Source organism: Anopheles moucheti, chromosome 2 (assembly GCF_943734755.1).
Source record: "Anopheles moucheti chromosome 2, idAnoMoucSN_F20_07, whole genome shotgun sequence".
NCBI lineage: Eukaryota > Metazoa > Arthropoda > Insecta > Diptera > Culicidae > Anopheles > Anopheles moucheti.
In genome coordinates this window covers 65,295,939-65,309,889 of record NC_069140.1, presented here as the reverse complement: position 1 = coordinate 65,309,889, position 13,951 = coordinate 65,295,939, and the positions used below count along the sequence as shown (strand labels likewise).

Genomic DNA, 13,951 nt, shown 5'->3' with positions numbered 1-13,951 from the left:
GGTATCAGCGCTTGACAAACTGGTCATTTTTGGTGAGTTCTCTGTCTCGATTGACACGGAAAAAGCATCCTCCTGCGTTGGATGCTCTCCTGGTATCAGAGCTTGACTAACTGGTCATTTTTGGTGAGTTCTTTGTCTCGATCGACACGGAAAAAACATCCCCCTGCGTTGGATGCTCTCCTGGTATCAGAGCTTGACAAACTGGTCATTTTTGGTGAGTTCTCTGTCTCGATCAACGAGGAAAAAGCATCCTCCTGCGTTGGATGCTCTCCTGGTATCAGCGCTTGACAAACTGGTCATTTTTGGTGAGTTCTCTGTCTCGATTGGCACGGAAAAAGCATCCTCCTGTGTTGGATGCTCTCCTGGTATCAAAGCTTGACAATCTGGTCATTTTTGGTGAGTTCTCTGTCTCGATCAACACGGAAAAAGCATCCTCCTGCGCTGGCTGCTCTCCTGGTATCAGAGCTTGACAAACTGGTCATTTTTGGTGAGTTCTTTGTCTCGATCAACACGGAAAAAAGTATCCTCCTGCGTTTGATGCTCTCCTGGTATCAGAGCTTGACAAACTGGTCATTTTTGGTGAGTTCTCTGTCTCGATCAACGAGGAAAAAGCATCCTCCTGCGTTGGATGCTCTCCTGGTATCAGAGCTTGACAAACTGGTCATTTTTGGTGAGTTCTCTGTCTCGATCAACACGGAAAAAGCATCCTCCTGCGTTGGATGCTTTCCTGGTATCAGAGCTTGACAAACTGGTCATTTTTGGCGAGTTCTCTGTCTCGATCAACACGGAAAAAGCATCCTCCTGCATTGGATGCTCTCCTGGTATCAGAGCTTGACAAACTGGTCATTTTTGGTGAGTTCTCTGTCTCGATCAACACGGAAAAAGCATCCTCCTGCGTTGGATGCTCTCCTGGTATCAGAGCTTGACAAACTAGTCATTTTTGGTGAGTTCTCTGTCTCGATCAACACGGAAAAAGCATCCCCCTGCGTTGGATGCTCTCCTGGTATCAGAGCTTGACAAACTGATCATTTTTGGTGAGTTTTCTGTCTCGATCAACACGGAAAAAGTATCCTCCTGCGTTGGATGCTCTCTTGGTATCAGAGCTTGACAAACTGGTCATTTTTGGTGAGTTCTCTGTCTCGGTCAACGAGGAAAAAGCATCCTCCTGCGTTGGATGCTCTCCTGGTATCAGAGCTTGACAAACTGGTCATTTTTGGTGAGTTCTCTGTCTCGATCAACACGGAAAAAGCATCCTCCTGCGTTGGATGCTCTCTTGGTATCAGAGCTTGACAAACTGGTCATTTTTGGCGAGTTCTCTGTCTCGATCAACACGGAAAAAGCATCCTCCTGCATTGGATGCTCTCCTGGTATCAGAGCTTGACAAACTGGTCATTTTTGGTGAGTTCTCTGTCTCGATCAACACGGAAAAAGCATCCTCCTGCGTTGGATGCTCTCCTGGTATCAGAGCTTGACAAACTAGTCATTTTTGGTGAGTTCTCTGTCTCGATCAACACGGAAAAAGCATCCCCCTGCGTTGGATGCTCTCCTGGTATCAGAGCTTGACAAACTGATCATTTTTGGTGAGTTTTCTGTCTCGATCAACACGGAAAAAGTATCCTCCTGCGTTGGATGCTCTCTTGGTATCAGAGCTTGACAAACTGGTCATTTTTGGTGAGTTCTCTGTCTCGGTCAACGCGGAAAAAGCATTGTTGAGAATGCCGCGAAAGTCCAAAATTAATTCTGTACGATATCTTAGTTTACAGAAGAATCACAAAATTAGTGTTTTATTTCAGCAAACAGTCGCGGTTAAAAGAGACCGAGGGCGCGTCCTTCGGCTCTATTTATCCCTTTTTTCCCAGGGCGCCATCGCAACCGCCGCTATAATAATGGTGGGCACTGTCCCACCGTTGTTTCTGCTCTCGAAGCTCTACAACAGCAGACGGCTGTTGTAGGGCGTAAGCGTTATCAAAACAAACGCATTTACAACAATCTCCCCACCAGTGTAGCGCCCCTGGGCGTTACACTCTTCTAACGTTTGTTTGTTTATCTTATGCATCCTAATCTGTCACGAAACCACGCGGTTTCCCTATCTCGCGCGCGCCTCATTCGTTCGTTTCGCGTTTCCCGACATCCAGAACCGCTATCTTAGCTGCCGGTCTTTCTAGTATCCCGCATGTCGTTTGCACCGTTGCCCTTCTAACCTGACCGTCTTTAGCACGGGTCACTTCTAGAACGCGTCCCATTGGCCAGGTATTCCTCGGTAAATTCCCGTCCGCGATTACCACTACGTCTCCCACCTGGATCGGCGGCACCGGGTGGAACCATTTCGTCCTGCGGGTGAGTGTTGGTAGATAGTCTGCAATCCACCGCTTCCAGAATATATCCGCGTTGGTTTGCAGGGCACCCCATAACGACCGTATTGAAGTCGGTGAATCATCGAAAAAAGCGGCTGCTTTACTCCCATCGGCACTACCGAGCAATAAGTGGTTCGGCGTTATCGGACAGTCCAGCTCATCGTCGATCGGTAAGTATGTAAGTGGTCTGGAGTTGACCATCATCTCAACTTCTGTTAGCGTGGACAGTAACAGTTCATCCGTGGGCAATCGTGGTAAATCGAAGCTACACAGTATCTTCTTTACCGACTGGACTAGACGCTCCCAACTACCACCGAAATGAGGTGCTGCCGGCGGGTTGAAGCTCCACTTCAACTCAGGACTATTGAACCTCGACTTAAGCGTGCTTTCATCTACTTCCTTCAAGGCGTCTTTGAGCTCTCTCGCCGCCCCGACGAAGTTGGTACCCCGATCGCTTATTATCTCCCTCGGCGAGCCTCTTCTTGCGATGAACCGGCGGATAGCTAAAATACAGGAAGCAGTTGTTAGTGCATGAGCTACTTCGAGGTGAACCGCCCTTGTAGTAAGACAGGTGAACAGCGCTCCCCAGCGCTTCTCCGAGTGACGTCCCACGACCACGAGTATCGGTCCAAAATAATCTAGACCGGTATACGTGAAGGCCCGTTGATACACTGCTACCCTCTGCCGAGGAATGTCCCCCATCAGGGGTGGATTTGGCACGGCGTTCCATATTTTACACTGCTGACAGTCTCGTCGTACCCGGTTAAACTCCACTAGCAGTTTCGGTATATAGTACCGCATCCGGAGTTGAGCCACCACTGTTCTGTGGCTCTGATGACAAAAGCGCTCGTGGAAGTCTCTGATGATCAGATCTGTGACGGGGTGTCTTCTTGGTAAGATAACTGGCTTTGCAAACGAAGCCCCTAACAACGCACAATTTGTCAGTCGTCCCCTCATACGTAGTACACCGTTTTCATCAATTTCAGGCAAAAGCTTGTAGAGCACACTGTTCCGGTTAATCGCCTGTTTCCAAGGATGTTTCTTCCGCGCATCGCTGCGCAGGCATTTAATATCGGCAGCAAACCCTTCCGACTGCACCAACGTGTAGAGTGTCCGTTCCGCAGCTAGCAGTTCATCCTGTGTCAGTGGCCCTGTCACCTTCTTCACTTGCCTAATCCGTCGCCGAGTGTTCCCGATATACCGAAGAACATAACCGACCGCTTTCAATAGTTTCTTCCAGCGTGAGAAACGAGTGAAGTCGACTACAGCATCAACCACGGTATGGTGTAACACGCTCTTGCGTATCTCTTCTGCTGTCTCACCCGGATCATTTCTATTGATTGGCCACTTTTCTTCAGATTCCCACAGGAACCCTGGCCCTCGGAACCATCTGCTGGATGAGGTTAAGTCCGGAACTCCCTGCCACTTCGTCCCGTCATCCGCTACGTTGACCTTAGTGGAAAGCCACCGCCACTCGTTAACCTCTGTCGTCTCGACCAGCTCACTCACCCGAAAGGCGACAAACGTGCTGTATCGCCTATGGTCCGATCGTATCCAGCTCACAACGTTCCGCGAGTCCGTCCAGAACACCCTCCTGGTAACCTTCAACCGATGCGTCTTGATGATGTGCTCCGCGAATCGTGCTCCTATCACCGCCGCTTGAAGCTCCAACCTTGGTATGGATAAAAGTTTCAGCGGTGCGACTCGTGTTTTGGACCCAATTAAAGCACACTCTACTATCCCGTCTTCCTCGAAACGCAGGTAAGCCACAGCAGCCATTCCACTTTCGCTAGCGTCGGTGAAAACGTGCAGTTGTACGTTCGGTGCCTTCGATGACGTTGTGGTTCGGTAACACCTCCTGATGGTTACCTTCTCCAGTTCTGGTAGTAGCCCGATCCATCTCAACCACTTCCTTGCAGCTTCACCTTCAATTGGTTTGTCCCAGTGAATACCGGATCTCCATAGATCCTGTAAGAGAACTTTGAGGAACATTAGGAAATGGCCAATAAGTCCTAAAGGATCGTAAATCATCATTAGTGTGCTCAATACTTCACGCCTTGCGGGTAATCTGCCACCTTTTAGTAGCTTCACATCGATACGCGGATTTATTCGAAAGGTGAAGGTGTCGTCAGCTGTATTCCACCACATACCAAGTACCTTTTCGGTACCTTGATTTGAACACATGTCCATCGACGTATCGTTGTTAGCTCCGCTCCGTAACCTGTGTGAGACGGCCTTCTCGTTCGACAACCAATTTCTTATCTCAAAACCGCCCTTCGAATGCACGAACCTTACGTTCTCCGCCAAAGTGACTGCCTCGTCAACGGTCTCGACGCTGGCCAGCATGTCGTCCACGTAATGCTCGTATTTTATACACTGCACTGCTCGTGGGAAACGATCCACGAACCTCTCCGCGTTGAGGTTTTTTACGAAATGAGCACTAGCGGGTGAGCAAGCCGCCCGAACGTCATTACGGAGACGGCATAGACGCTGGGCTCTCCGCTTGACCTTCTACCATCGTCCCACAGAACCATCTGACTCCGTTGGTCGGCGGGATTCATGCGCACCTGGAAGAACATTTCGCGGATGTCTCCCGTTACAGCGACTCGATACTCCCGGAACTTGTATAGCACTTGAACCAACCCCACCAGTTGATCTGGACCTGCGAGCAAAAACGTGTTAAGGCTAACTCCGTGTACCTGCGCAGCTGCATCGAACACCATACGTAGCTTGCCGGGCTTGTTCGGATTGAGAACCGGAAAGATCGGGAGATACCAATCCCTCTCCGTTCGCTCCGCGATTTCCTCCGCCGACATACGCCGAATGTATCCCTTGTCAACGTATTCACGCATCTTATCGTTTACCGCCTTCGCTAATTTCGGTTCTTTTTCACATTTCCTTTTCAGACACACATAACGTTTGAGAGCCATTTCGCGATTGCATGCTAGGCGCACGTCGTCATACTTCCACAATAGGGACGTTTGATACCGGTCACCTATCAATTTAGTTCCGGTATTCAGCATCTCAACCGCGCGTTCTTCTTCCTTCGGTATCAGTTTGCGGGAAGCGGTGACTCCAATGGAATCCAGAGAGAAGTACGCTTTTAATGCCATGTCCAGCTTCTGACTATTTTCCTCGTTACAGGTACACAAATGAAAATTGTTATATGCGGTGCTACTTACGGGACCGGATGCGCTGCACGGACCGAACATCGTCCACCCGAGCCTTGTCTTTGCGGCGATTGGTTCGTTGAAACCACCTTCAACACAGCGTAGCGGTTTCCCCAGGTAAATATTGTTCACGCCTATCAGGATGCGCGGTACCACATTCGTGTATGAAGAGATTGGGATTCCTTTTAGGTACGAATGCAGCTTCACCATCTTCTCGATCGACAGAGTCTGTGCTGGCAACGAGAGATCTCGCAAGGTGTGTACCTGTCGTAGGTCGTATACCACCGCTCCTTGATGCCTCCCCGAGATCCGCAGCCCAACCTCTAACGAATCGGCCTCGTTCCGCACAGTGTCGTCCGTCCACTTCAAGCACAAGGGGTTCAAAGTACCCTCTATACCCAGTTCTTCGATCAGCCCGCGATCCACGAATGTAGCTGAGGAACCCTCATCTATAAACGCATAGGTGTTTATATTCGCCTTCTCACCATACACTACAACGGGAACATATCGGAAAAGAGCGTTAGTGTTGTTGCCGAGATGTGAGTTAAGTGAGTGAGTGATTAGTGTGTTCCTGTGCGATCCTGGTTGTTCTGTGCTGTGTAACAGTTGGTGGTGCATTTCCTGGCACCCGTTAGTACCACAGCGCGTCCTGACGAAACATATGCCCCTATGCGTTCCTAGGCACGAAGAGCATAATTTACGCCTCTGAATGTGTGTGCGTCTCTCCCGCACCGTCAATTCAAGAAAACGTGCGCAATCGGCTAGCGTACGGCAGGAATCGTGGCACAGGACACAAGACGTTCTTCGCGCTGCACTATGGACGTTTACGTGTGCGGGTGCTTTTCTTACCGGTAGTGATCGTGTCGTTTCGGGTCGTATCGTTCGTTCGAGAGTCTTTGCCGCGGCGCCCGCGGCCGTAGCGATTTCGGAAAACCATTTATCAAATTCACCTATGGTTTCCCGCGACAGCTTAACTTTGTACCTGGCCCACTCTAGACCTCGTTCGGCGGGAAGCTTTGCTACTAGCTCCCGTAGCAACGTAACGTTGCAATCGTAATCGCGTAACCCGGAAGCCTCTATTGTGGCACACATCTTCCGCACCATTTTTCCAAACACCGCTAGCGACTCTAAGCGTTCGGCCCTAACAGGGGGTAACCTCCTCACTTTCTCGATTAGACTGTCCACTATAAGGTCGGGACGGCCATATTCCGTGCGTAAAATATTTATCACGTTCGCTAGACCGTTCGGTAGCAATAACAGGTGATCCACCGAATCTAACGCTGGTCCTCGTAGTGCCCGCTGAAGCCGAATTAGGTTTTCATCGTCACTAAACCCACAGAGCGTTGTCGATCGTTCGTACGTCGCGATGAAAAGTGGCCATTGTTCAACCGTCCCGGAAAATATCGGGAGCTCTTTTGGGATCGCCTTGCGTGCAGCCTCTTGGCTCGGTGTCAGGAGTGATACGCGAACTGCAGGGCCCTTTTCCTCCGTTACATTCGGCTTATTTTGAATTGGCGTTGCTGCTGCCATTTTCCCAAGCTTGTATGGCCGTCCAAGCTTGGTCTCGCGGTGCGTCTTGATGGAATCCTCCACCGCACGTCTCCACTCCGCATACTCGCGTTCCTGAGCCGCCGCTTGATCCGCTGCCCAAGTGCGATCGTACTCTGGGGGGCAACGGGTTGTTGCTGGGGTCAAGGGTTGACGACCTTGCGCATCGTCCGCCAGCTCGCCGTCGTATCGAAACGATATGGGAGCCATACGTGCCGCCCAGGCACCCGCGGTTGCACTTGGGGTCAAGGGTAGATGACCCGGACCACCATTTCGATGATCGTCGCCATGGTGACGACCCGACGGCGTCACTCCGATACAGTCCGTATCCCGTACCCAGGCTTCCATTTTCCCCACGTAAGCACTCACCTGGCTGCTTCGGTCGGAGATTTCTTCCTCGAGCTCGATTTCCTGCATTTGGAAAGCAAGCTCCCTTCGAGCTTTCGCGAACTCAAACTCCTTTCGAGCCGTTTCAAGCTCAAACTCCTTTCGCTCTATTTCAAGGCGCTTCCGCCTTGCCTCCAAGCTCCGATGTTGCCTCGCTGGTGCCGCGTCCTCGTCCTTCGATGGCTTTTCCACGGCGCTTAGGCGCCTTCCAGGGGAAACAGCCGATGTGCTTGCTAGCTGCTCTTGAAGCTCCGCCGCAACCTCTTCGCAGCTTTCGTCCAACGACGCTCTTTCCATTCTGCAACAAAACTATGCTTTCACTCGCGAAAAAAAAACACAACTCCCGATGGCAAGATTTACGTGCCTACTTTCGCGCGGTATCGTCCGTTCGTATTACGCGTACTACTTCGCAGTGAAGATTTAAATACGATTAAATATCGCGAACGAGTGAGTGAAACGATACTAATTTTGTGAAGTGTTGAGAATGCCGCGAAAGTCCAAAATTAATTCTGTACGATATCTTAGTTTACAGAAGAATCACAAAATTAGTGTTTTATTTCAGCAAACAGTCGCGGTTAAAAGAGACCGAGGGCGCGTCCTTCGGCTCTATTTATCCCTTTTTTCCCAGGGCGCCATCGCAACCGCCGCTATAATAATGGTGGGCACTGTCCCACCGTTGTTTCTGCTCTCGAAGCTCTACAACAGCAGACGGCTGTTGTAGGGCGTAAGCGTTATCAAAACAAACGCATTTACAACAAGCATCCTCCTGCGTTGGAGGCTCTGCTGGTATCAAAGCTTGACAAATTGGTCATTTTTGGTGAGTTCTCTGTCTCGATCAACGCGGAAAAAGCATCCCCCTGCGTTGGATGCTCTCCTGGTATCAGAGCTTGACAAACTGGTCATTTTTGGTGAGTTCTCTGTCTCGATCAACGCGGAAAAAGCATCCTCCTGCGTTGGATGCTCTCCTGGTATCAGAGCTTGACAAACTGGTCATTTTTGGTGAGTTCTTTGTCTCGATCAACACGAAAAAGCATCCTCCTGCGTTGGAGGCTCTCCTGGTATCAGCGCTTGACAAACTGGTCATTTTTGGTGAGTTCTCTGTCTCGATTGACACGGAAAAAGCATCCTCCTGCGTTGGATGCTCTCCTGGTATCAGAGCTTGACTAACTGGTCATTTTTGGTGAGTTCTTTGTCTCGATCGACACGGAAAAAACATCCCCCTGCGTTGGATGCTCTCCTGGTATCAGAGCTTGACAAACTGGTCATTTTTGGTGAGTTCTCTGTCTCGATCAACACGGAAAAAGCATCCTCCTGCGTTGGATGCTCTCCTGGTATCAGAGCTTGACAAACTGGTCATTTTTGGTGAGTTCTCTGTCTCGGTCAACGCGGAAAAAGCATCCTCCTGCGTTGGATGCTTTGCTGGTATCAAAGCTTGACAAATTGGTCATTTTTGGTGAGTTCTCTGTCTCGATCAACACGGAAAAAGTATCCTCCTGCGTTGGATGCTCTCTTGGTATCAGAGCTTGACAAACTGGTCATTTTTGGTGAGTTCTCTGTCTCGATCAACACGGAAAAAGCATCCTCCTGCGTTGGATGCTCTCCTGGTATCAGAGCTTGACAAACTGGTCATTTTTGGTGAGTTCTCTGTCTCGATCAACACGGAAAAAGCATCCTCCTGCGTTGGATGCTCTCCTGGTATCAGAGCTTGACAAACTAGTCATTTTTGGTGAGTTCTCTGTCTCGATCAACACGGAAAAAGCATCCCCCTGCGTTGGATGCTCTCCTGGTATCAGAGCTTGACAAACTGATCATTTTTGGTGAGTTTTCTGTCTCGATCAACACGGAAAAAGTATCCTCCTGCGTTGGATGCTCTCTTGGTATCAGAGCTTGACAAACTGGTCATTTTTGGTGAGTTCTCTGTCTCGGTCAACGCGGAAAAAGCATCCTCCTGCGTTGGAGGCTCTGCTGGTATCAAAGCTTGACAAATTGGTCATTTTTGGTGAGTTCTCTGTCTCGATCAACGCGGAAAAAGCATCCCCCTGCGTTGGATGCTCTCCTGGTATCAGAGCTTGACAAACTGGTCATTTTTGGTGAGTTCTCTGTCTCGATCAACGCGGAAAAAGCATCCTCCTGCGTTGGATGCTCTCCTGGTATCAGAGCTTGACAAACTGGTCATTTTTGGTGAGTTCTCTGTCTCGATCAACACGGAAAAAGCATCCTCCTGCGTTGGATGCTCTCCTGGTATCAGAGCTTGACAAACTGGTCATTTTTGGTGAGTTCTCTGTCTCGATCAACACGGAAAAAGCATCCTCCTGCGTTGGATGCTTTCCTGGTATCAGAGCTTGACAAACTGGTCATTTTTGGCGAGTTCTCTGTCTCGATCAACACGGAAAAAGCATCCTCCTGCGTTGGATGCTCTCCTGGTATCAGAGCTTGACAAACTGGTCATTTTTGGTGAGTTCTCTGTCTCGATCAACACGGAAAAAGCATCCTCCTGCGTTGGATGCTCTCCTGGTATCAGAGCTTGACAAACTAGTCATTTTTGGTGAGTTCTCTGTCTCGATCAACACGGAAAAAGCATCCCCCTGCGTTGGATGCTCTCCTGGTATCAGAGCTTGACAAACTGATCATTTTTGGTGAGTTTTCTGTCTCGATCAACACGGAAAAAGTATCCTCCTGCGTTGGATGCTCTCTTGGTATCAGAGCTTGACAAACTGGTCATTTTTGGTGAGTTCTCTGTCTCGGTCAACGCGGAAAAAGCATCCTCCTGCGTTGGATGCTTTGCTGGTATCAAAGCTTGACAAATTGGTCATTTTTGGTGAGTTCTCTGTCTCGATCAACGCGGAAAAAGCATCCCCCTGCGTTGGATGCTCTCCTGGTATCAGAGCTTGACAAACTGGTCATTTTTGGTGAGTTCTCTGTCTCGATCAACGCGGAAAAAGCATCCTCCTGCGTTGGATGCTCTCCTGGTATCAGAGCTTGACAAACTGGTCATTTTTGGCGAGTTCTCTGTTTCGATCAACACGAAAAAAGCATCCTCCTGCGTTGGATGCTCTCCTGGTATCAAAGCCTGACAAACTGGTCATTTTTGGCGAGTTCTCTGTCTCGATCAACACGGAAAAAGCATCCTCCTGCGTTGGATGCTCTCCTGGTATCAGAGCTTGACAAACTGGTCATTTTTGGGGAGTTCTCTGTCTCGATCAACACGGAAAAAGCATCCTCCTGCGTTGGATGCTCTCCTGGTATCAGAGCTTGACAAACTGGTCATTTTTGGCGAGTTCTCTGTTTCGATCAACACGAAAAAAGCATCCTCCTGCGTTGGATGCTCTCCTGGTATCAAAGCCTGACAAACTGGTCATTTTTGGTGAGTTCTCTGTCTCGATCGACACGGAAAAAGCATCCTCCTGCGTTGGATGCTCTCCTGGTATCAGCGCTTGACAAACTGGTTATTTTTGGTGAGTTCTCTGTCTCGGTCAACGCGGAAAAAGCATCCTCGTGCGTTGGATGCTCTCCTGGTATCAGAGCTTGAAAAACTGGTCAGTTTTGGAGAGTTCTCTGTCTCGATCAACACGAAAAAGCATCCTCCTGCGTTGGATGCTCTCCTGGTATCAGCGCTTGACAAACTGGTCATTTTTGGTGAGTTCTCTGTCTCGATTGACACGGAAAAAGCATCCTCCTGCGTTGGATGCTCTCCTGGTATCAGAGCTTGACAATCTGGTCATTTTTGGTGAGTTCTCTGTCTCGATCAACACGGAAAAAGCATCCTCCTGCGCTGGCTGCTCTCCTGGTATCAGAGCTTGACAAACTGGTCATTTTTGGTGAGTTCTTTGTCTCGATCAACACGGAAAAAAGTATCCTCCTGCGTTTGATGCTCTCCTGGTATCAGAGCTTGACAAACTGGTCATTTTTGGTGAGTTCTCTGTCTCGATCAACGAGGAAAAAGCATCCTCCTGCGTTGGATGCTCTCCTGGTATCAGAGCTTGACAAACTGGTCATTTTTGGCGAGTTCTCTGTTTCGATCAACACGAAAAAAGCATCCTCCTGCGTTGGATGCTCTCCTGGTATCAAAGCCTGACAAACTGGTCATTTTTGGTGAGTTCTCTGTCTCGATCAACACGGAAAAAGCATCCTCCTGCGTTGGATGCTCTCCTGGTATCAGCGCTTGACAAACTGGTTATTTTTGGTGAGTTCTCTGTCTCGGTCAACGCGGAAAAAGCATCCTCGTGCGTTGGATGCTCTCCTGGTATCAGAGCTTGACAAACTGGTCATTTTTGGGTAGTTCTCTGTCTCGATCAACACGGAAAAAGCATCCTCCTGCGTTGGATGCTCTCCTGGTATCAGAGCTTGACAAACTGGTCATTTTTGGCGAGTTCTCTGTTTCGATCAACACGAAAAAAGCATCCTCCTGCGTTGGATGCTCTCCTGGTATCAAAGCCTGACAAACTGGTCATTTTTGGTGAGTTCTCTGTCTCGATCAACACGGAAAAAGCATCCTCCTGCGTTGGATGCTCTCCTGGTATCAGCGCTTGACAAACTGGTTATTTTTGGTGAGTTCTCTGTCTCGGTCAACGCGGAAAAAGCATCCTCGTGCGTTGGATGCTCTCCTGGTATCAGAGCTTGACAATCTGGTCATTTTTGGCGAGTTCTCTGTCTTGATTGACACGAAAAAGCATCCTCCTGCGTTGGATGCTCTCCTGGTATCAGCGCTTGACAAACTGGTCATTTTTGGTGAGTTCTCTGTCTCGATCAACACGGAAAAAGCATCCTCCTGCGCTGGCTGCTCTCCTGGTATCAGAGCTTGACAAACTGGTCATTTTTGGTGAGTTCTTTGTCTCGATCAACACGGAAAAAAGTATCCTCCTGCGTTTGATGCTCTCCTGGTATCAGAGCTTGACAAACTGGTCATTTTTGGTGAGTTCTCTGTCTCGATCAACACGGAAAAAGCATCCTCCTGCGTTGGATGCTTTCCTGGTATCAGAGCTTGACAAACTGGTCATTTTTGGTGAGTTCTCTGTCTCGATCAACACGGAAAAAGCATCCTCCTGCGTTGGATGTTCTCCTGGTATCAGAGCTTGACAAACTGGTCATTTTTGGTGAGTTCTCTGTCTCGATCAACACGGAAAAAGCATCCTCCTGCGTTGGATGCTCTCCTGGTATCAGAGCTTGACAAACTAGTCATTTTTGGTGAGTTCTCTGTCTCGATCAACACGGAAAAAGCATCCCCCTGCGTTGGATGCTCTCCTGGTATCAGAGCTTGACAAACTGATCATTTTTGGTGAGTTTTCTGTCTCGATCAACACGGAAAAAGTATCCTCCTGCGTTGGATGCTCTCTTGGTATCAGAGCTTGACAAACTGGTCATTTTTGGTGAGTTCTCTGTCTCGGTCAACGCGGAAAAAGCATCCTCCTGCGTTTGATGCTCTGCTGGTATCAAAGCTTGACAAATTGGTCATTTTTGGTGAGTTCTCTGTCTCGATCAACGCGGAAAAAGCATCCTCCTGCGTTGGATGTTCTCCTGGTATCAGAGCTTGACAAACTGGTCATTTTTGGTGAGTTCTCTGTCTCGATCAACACGGAAAAAGCATCCTCCTGCGTTCGATGCTCTCCTGGTATCAGAGCTTGAAAAACTGGTCATTTTTGGAGAGTTCTCTGTCTCGATTGGCACGGAAAAAGCATCCTCCTGCGTTGGATGCTCTCCTGTTATCAAAGCTTGACAATCTGGTCATTTTTGGTGAGTTCTCTGTCTCGATCAACACGGAAAAAGCATCCTCCTGCGTTGGATGCTCTGCTGGTATCAGAGCTTGACAATCTGGTCATTTTTGGTGAGTTCTCTGTCTCGATCAACACGGAAAAAGCATCCTCCTGCGTTCGATGCTCTCCTGGTATCAGCGCTTGACAAACTGGTTATTTTTGGTGAGTTTTCTGTCTCGATCAACACGGAAAAAGCATCCTCCTGCGTTGGATGCTCTCCTGGTATCAGAGCTTGACAAACTAGTCATTTTTGGTGAGTTCTCTGTCTCTATCAACACGGAAAAAGCATCCCCCTGCGTTGGATGCTCTCCTGGTATCAGAGCTTGACAAACTGATCATTTTTGGTGAGTTTTCTGGCTCGATCAACACGGAAAAAGTATCCTCCTGCGTTGGATGCTCTCTTGGTATCAGAGCTTGACAAACTGATCATTTTTGGTGAGTTCTCTGTCTCGATCAACACGGAAAAAGCATCCTCCTGCGTTGGATACTTTCCTGGTATCAGAGCTTGACAAACTGGTCATTTTTGGCGAGTTCTCTGTCTCGATCAACACGGAAAAAGCATCCTCCTGCGTTGGATGTTCTCCTGGTATCAGAGCTTGACAAACTGGTCATTTTTGGTGAGTTCTCTGTCTCGATCAACACGGAAAAAGCATCCTCCTGCGTTCGATGCTCTCCTGGTATCAGCGCTTGACAAACTGGTTATTTTTGGTGAGTTCTCTGTTTCGGTCAACGCGGAAAAAGC

At 49.0% G+C, this 13,951-nt stretch overlaps 1 protein-coding gene across 1 annotated transcript; it reads right to left on the bottom strand.

Annotated features, from left to right (window-relative positions):
* Nucleotides 1-2,102: 2,102 nt before the first annotated feature.
* On the bottom strand, nucleotides 2,103-4,700 carry LOC128297506 (uncharacterized). The gene has a single exon (XM_053033163.1). It carries the CDS (start codon nucleotides 4,698-4,700, stop codon nucleotides 2,103-2,105), a length of 2,598 nt encoding a protein of 865 aa, XP_052889123.1.
* Between the last annotated feature and the right edge of the window lie 9,251 nt (nucleotides 4,701-13,951).